The following is a 5,453-nucleotide window of genomic DNA, read 5'->3' on the forward strand; positions in this document are numbered from 1 at the left end:
CTGTTCAGACGTAAGGTATTGATCGATCGATCGAGGCCGGTTGTTGGTTACGCCTGGGAGATCCTACAAGACGTGTTTAAGGCAGGGACAGGACAATTTTCGCCTTAAGGCTTTGTTGTTGTTGTTCGAACATTTCTTTTGCATTCCAATACCAGCGGGGGAATGTGGGGGAGGGGGGGATAGCCATGAGGGGGAGGGGGGGGGGTCATGGAGAAAAAAGCATTACATCAAGCATTAAGCATTTCGAGGCAGTTATGTGAACTTCTGAGTTGACTACGTCTATGGTACTGTACAGTTAAAAAATATTAGAAATTACAAACATTTAAATGAAAAGGGACCCATTAAATCCCTCCCCCCTCCCCCCACCCCCTCCCCTCCGTGTTTGTCTCGGTTTGTGTGTGGGTTTTTTTTCTGTATGTAAACGTATATGGATTCCAGTCAAAATCGGCCCAAGTCACAACTTCTGCTGAGCGGAGACGCCCTTCCAGTAGTCTAAGATATCATGCAAGTCCTCATCTTTAGCAAACTGGACCTTTTTACGTAGTGCGTGGCCGGCAGCCATGTACACCTCCTCCCGCGGGTGCTTCTTGTAGGGGCGGAATCGCTCCCAAATCTTGTGCGTGTTCTCCGAGGAGTACTCGGGGCTGGAGGAGTAGCCCGAGTACTGGTGGTGACGGGGAGAGAGCTGGGAGTAGGTGGAGTCCCTTTTGGTTCGGGAGAGAGGCTTGAGCAAGGCGGCCCTGTGGCTTAGCGAGTCTCCATGTTCCTCGTAGTACAGAGCGGGGAAGGAGTGCCGGTGCTCGCTGCAGTGGTATTGCTGCACCTCCAGGCGATGGGGATCAGAGGGTCCCACCAGGGGGAAGCGCTCCAGGGGAGAGGGGCTGGAGACGCTCTGCTCGATGTACTTGGCCTCGGCTTTGCCCGGCTGCTCAGGCAGGTCCAGGCTGAAGACCCTGGCGGACTTGGCAGAGCCACTGGAGGAGATGCTGCAGCGCTTCCGGCTGGTGTCAGCGCTGCTCTGTCGCTGCAGGGGGTAAGCCCCCTCCTTGTATCTGGGCGACAGCAGGCCTGGCCTTTCCAACTGGGACATGGAGGTGCTGGGCGTCAGCTGCCGGTCGATTGACACCTCGGAGTCTGCGCCTATGAACGAGGCCGAATCCAGCTTCAGGACATCGATGCAGTTGTTGATCAGCTGGTTGACTTTGTCGACCTCTTTGGCGATGGTGGAGATCTCGGCCGAGGAGCCTTGTCCATTGCCGTTCTCAGCCTGCCTGGTCTCCTCGTCCCTGTGCTCTGAGCTCTCCGCCGTGCGCACCTCGATATAGTTGCCCTTGGTGCCCTTGGGCGTCTCGTTCACCTCCAGTGGCTTGAAGGTGCCCTTGTCGCCCGGGGCGGAGGGCAGTGTGGACAGTCTGGGGCCGGTGCCTGGCTGCTCGTGGAGCTTCTGCAGCGAGTGGAGCATCCCGCTGGACTCCGACTCCGGCCCATACCTCATCTCCAGGATGGTCTTCTTAACGTTGATGGATTTCTGCTTCTCCTCCTGGATCCTCCGCTTGCGCAGACAGTAATAGACCACGCCCAACACGATGACCATGCCGAACAGGCAGCCCAGAATGGTCATGATGTAGTGGGTGGTGGTGGAGGCGTTGGGGACGGGGCCGCGGGGGTCCTGACGCTTGGTGGCGAAGGTCAGGCAGGTGTGGTTGAAGCGCTGGGATTTCTGAATGGAGGCGACACAGAAGGTGTAGTTGGTCTGGGTTCTCAGCTTCTCCAGCTTGATGTACTCGTTCTTGTTGTTGAGGGTGGTGACGTCAGACACAAAGCTGTTGTTGTACTGCACCAGGATGTACATCTTGCTGTAGGGCGAGGGGATGTGGACCATCAGTGTGGCCGCTGTGATCCCGATCTGGTGCAGCTTGATGCTGGGGCCATTCAGGTTATCGTTGATATAGGTGATGGCGGGCTCTGCTGATGAGAAGTCGCTGGGGTTTCCCCCCGAGGAGAGTTCGTTGTCGCTACCGTTCAGGAAGGAGGGGGCGGTGGGCATCTTGCCGTCCTTGCACAGGGGACCCAGGATCCCGATGGCGTTGCGGAGGCCGTGAGCCGTGGGGCTGAGCAGCGGGAAGCCGGCAAACTCTGGCGGAGTCTCGCACTGTAGCCGGTCATAGGTTCTGGTGACATTGTTGAAGAAGGCCAGCCAGCTGAGGAAGCCCAGCAGCTCACAGGAGCAGTGGAAAGGGTTGCCGGCCAGCTCACACACCGTCAGCAGACTGAGCCCAGAGAAGGTGTCCGTCTCCACCTTGGCCAGCTTGTTGGCCGACAGGTCGATGCTCAGCAGCCCCGCACACTCTAGGAAGGCGTTGACGGAGATGCTTTCGATCAGGTTGTGTTGGACGTACAGGAACTCGAGCCTGGCTAACCCCCGCAGCATGCTCTCGGTCAGGTTGGTCAGCTTGTTGTAGCCCAGCTGGAGGGTGCGCAGGTTAGACTGCACCACAAAGGCCCCGTCCTCGATGTAGCCAATCTCATTCTTGGTGAGGTTCAGGTCTGTCAGGTTGCCGAAGCGGCTGAGGGCGCCGCACATCAGCACCTTGAGCTTGTTCTCGTTGAGCCGCAGGTCCTGCACGGTGCTATTGATGTGCTGCGGGATGGCCTCGTACGGAGGCTGGTTCTGGCTGCAGATGGCCAACCACACGTATCCCTTCTCACCCTCAATCAGCCAGCAATCGGCAGAGACCTCTCCGAGCTGGGCCAGCAGAACCACGGCAGCCCACAGCCCCACGCGGAGCATTGTTCAGGGCCCGGGAGCCGGGGGGAAGGGGAGGCAGCTGAGCAGGGTCCAGGAGAGGCTTTTAGTGCTCAACGAGAGCTTCAAGCAGAACCAACGCCAACACGCCAGTCCTCACCATCCTTGCCTTCATCCCTCTTCACCTGTCGATGGAAACACTCCGCCAAGAAGAAGCTTTTTATGAATGAAGAAGAAGTGGAAGAAATGTATTTATTTTGTTCTTCTTAATGTCTTCCTGTGAGGACAGTTTTCCTGATGCTTTCGTTAAATTCAGTCTTTAGGATTCCAATTCTGCAGCCAAGCTGCCAGCGTCTTGAAGAGAGGCATAGTTACCGATTCCTGCAACACAGAGTTTATAAGGTTGTTTGGATCTTAACATCAGAGAAATAGACAATCAGGATTCACGTTTAATGGAGTCCTTTAGTGCAATGGTTTGATTCCTGGGCAGAGTTTCCTTACTTCACACACACGCCTGTTTACCTAGCAGTAAGTAGGAACCCGGTTGTAATCGTTGGGAGGATTGCTTTTCCAGAGGTACTAATCCCTTGAAAAAAATAATAATTTGGTCACTCAATCCACAACTGCTTGTGGGACACTGCTCTGTGCAATTGACCGCCGTGTTTTGCCCACAAAATATACAGTCACTACACTTTACAGCATATCATGTGAAGTGCTTTGAGATGTGTTGAAGACGTAATAAGGCATTGTATCAAATGCAACGATTATTATTATTAATAGGATTTGGGGAGTGTCAGCCTGTGGGAAAGGGAGTGAGGAGGGCTCAGGTGTCAGGCAGTAAATCTAATAAAAGAGCTATAAAAAAGCAACAAATAAAAGCCATAAACTTGCTTGCCAGTTAACAGTGAAATGATGACACTTAAATCCCCACAGATTCATTATTATCATATCATCCCCTCGACTTGTTGAGTTTAAAACTCGTGATTGAGACGGAATGTGCCTGATGACTATTTGGGTGCAGTTGTAATATACTGAACGGCAGGCAATAAAGATTCACATCCACATAATAAATAAGTTATCTGTTGTCTGTGGCTTGTGAACTGCAGGAACGCTGAGATGAAAAGATTGGGGGCTTGGGTTTTTGATAGAGGGAGAGAGAGAGAGAGAGACAGGTTTCTTTAGACTTCAAAGCCCTCCTGCACCTCAAAGTAATAACATCTTTTTCTAAGTAATAAATAAATCACCCTCGCTTTGACATGATAGGAGGATGTCTCCAGTCGTCTCATGGGAATTCATTGTAAAGCGTAGTGACTGTCGCAGCCATCCTCTCAAACAGGCAATAAGTAAGTGAAATGTGTTCGTCCTCCCCTCTTCCCCACCCCCCATTACATTCAGCACAGGTTGCTGGCGTGTGAGGATAATCACATTGTAATCAGCTCTAATGGTTGATTACGCCATGTGTATTCATGACTTGTGGCGGCCTGTGTTGTGAGTTCCTTCAGACTGCTGTGGTGGCATGGAGATTGCCATTAGCATTGATTAATTACAGGCTGACGTGAAATGCCATATCTCTCAAGTGTACGGTAATCAGGTTATATGCTAATACACTCTCCTACTTGAAGAGCAAACAGCATCGCTCATTGACAATGTCTTCTCACTAAGAGAAGAGAAGAGAATACGCCTATATTTGTACCCATCAAAAATAATCACCTCAGACAGCTCCCGTTATTCTCTCTGACATTTATTTGGGGTGTCTGTTTTTTGAGTTCTGTTAGCAGATAATATCTCGGGATACAATATATAATAATAATAATAATCCTTGCATTTGTTACAGCGACTTATGTCTTCGAGACGTCTCAAAAGCGCTTCACTGGACATGCGGTAAAGTGAATTGACTGTATATTTTGTGGGCGAAACGCAGCAGCCAATTGTGCACAGCAGCGTCCCACAAACAGTCGTGGTTTTGAAGTGACCAATTTATTATTATTATTTTTTTGAAGGAATTATTACCCCGGAAAAGTGATCTGCCGATCGACTAACAACCGGGTTCCTACTTATTCATAGATAAACAGAGGAGTGTGGAGTAAGGAAACTTGCCCAACATTACGTCTTGCTGGGAATCGAACCCAGATCTCTCGCTTGCGGGGCAAGTGCTCTAACCACAGAGCTACAAGACTCCACGAATATAGTGGGGCATGACTTGTGCAAGCGACTGCCAGAATGGTGGAAGGCGACCTGGATGGTCTTTGGTCTTCTTTCGCCAGCAAATTCTAATGTTCTTATGTTTGGCCAGCTGGGTGTCTGACACATGCAGAAACCCACCACTGTGCTTAAGAGCATCCAAACCAAGCTGAGAATTCCACGTATTCCACCTGGAAATCCCAGAGATAGATTGTTGGAATGTGAAAAGCGAGTGTGTAAATGTAATCGTGTTGTTCACACAAACGAGGATCACTTGATTATTGGGCATCTGTTATTGAACCTTACTTTCAACCCCCCAATAACCCTTACATTTGAGACTTTCGTGTTGGGGGAGTGTTAGAATGTTAGCATGTTAGAGTGCTTCACGGAGTTTAACTGGAAAATGTAGTGACTGTATCACAGGCCAATTTGCTCACAAACAGCTATGAAGTGAACAAGTGTTTTATCCTGTGCTGGGAATGTAATTCAGGGTACCGGGGGAGAGAATCTCCATGCTCTTTCCCAA

At 50.8% G+C, this 5,453-nt stretch overlaps 1 protein-coding gene across 1 annotated transcript; it reads right to left on the reverse strand.

The window, feature by feature from the left end:
- Positions 1 to 375: 375 nt before the first annotated feature.
- Positions 376 to 2,791, reverse strand: elfn2a (extracellular leucine-rich repeat and fibronectin type III domain containing 2a). The gene has a single exon (XM_007910292.2). The coding sequence runs from the start codon at positions 2,789 to 2,791 to the stop codon at positions 455 to 457; it is 2,337 nt and encodes a 778-aa protein (XP_007908483.1). The 3' UTR covers positions 376 to 454.
- Positions 2,792 to 5,453: the final 2,662 nt, after the last annotated feature.

Source organism: Callorhinchus milii, unplaced genomic scaffold (assembly GCF_018977255.1).
Source record: "Callorhinchus milii isolate IMCB2004 unplaced genomic scaffold, IMCB_Cmil_1.0 Scaffold31, whole genome shotgun sequence".
Lineage (NCBI taxonomy): Eukaryota > Metazoa > Chordata > Chondrichthyes > Chimaeriformes > Callorhinchidae > Callorhinchus > Callorhinchus milii.

Bases quoted from the DNA above. Each gene is read 5' to 3' on its own strand.
- elfn2a (XM_007910292.2), bottom strand. From the start codon at position 2,791: ATGCTCCGCGTGGGGCTGTGGGCTGCCGTGGTTCTGCTGGCCCAGCTC.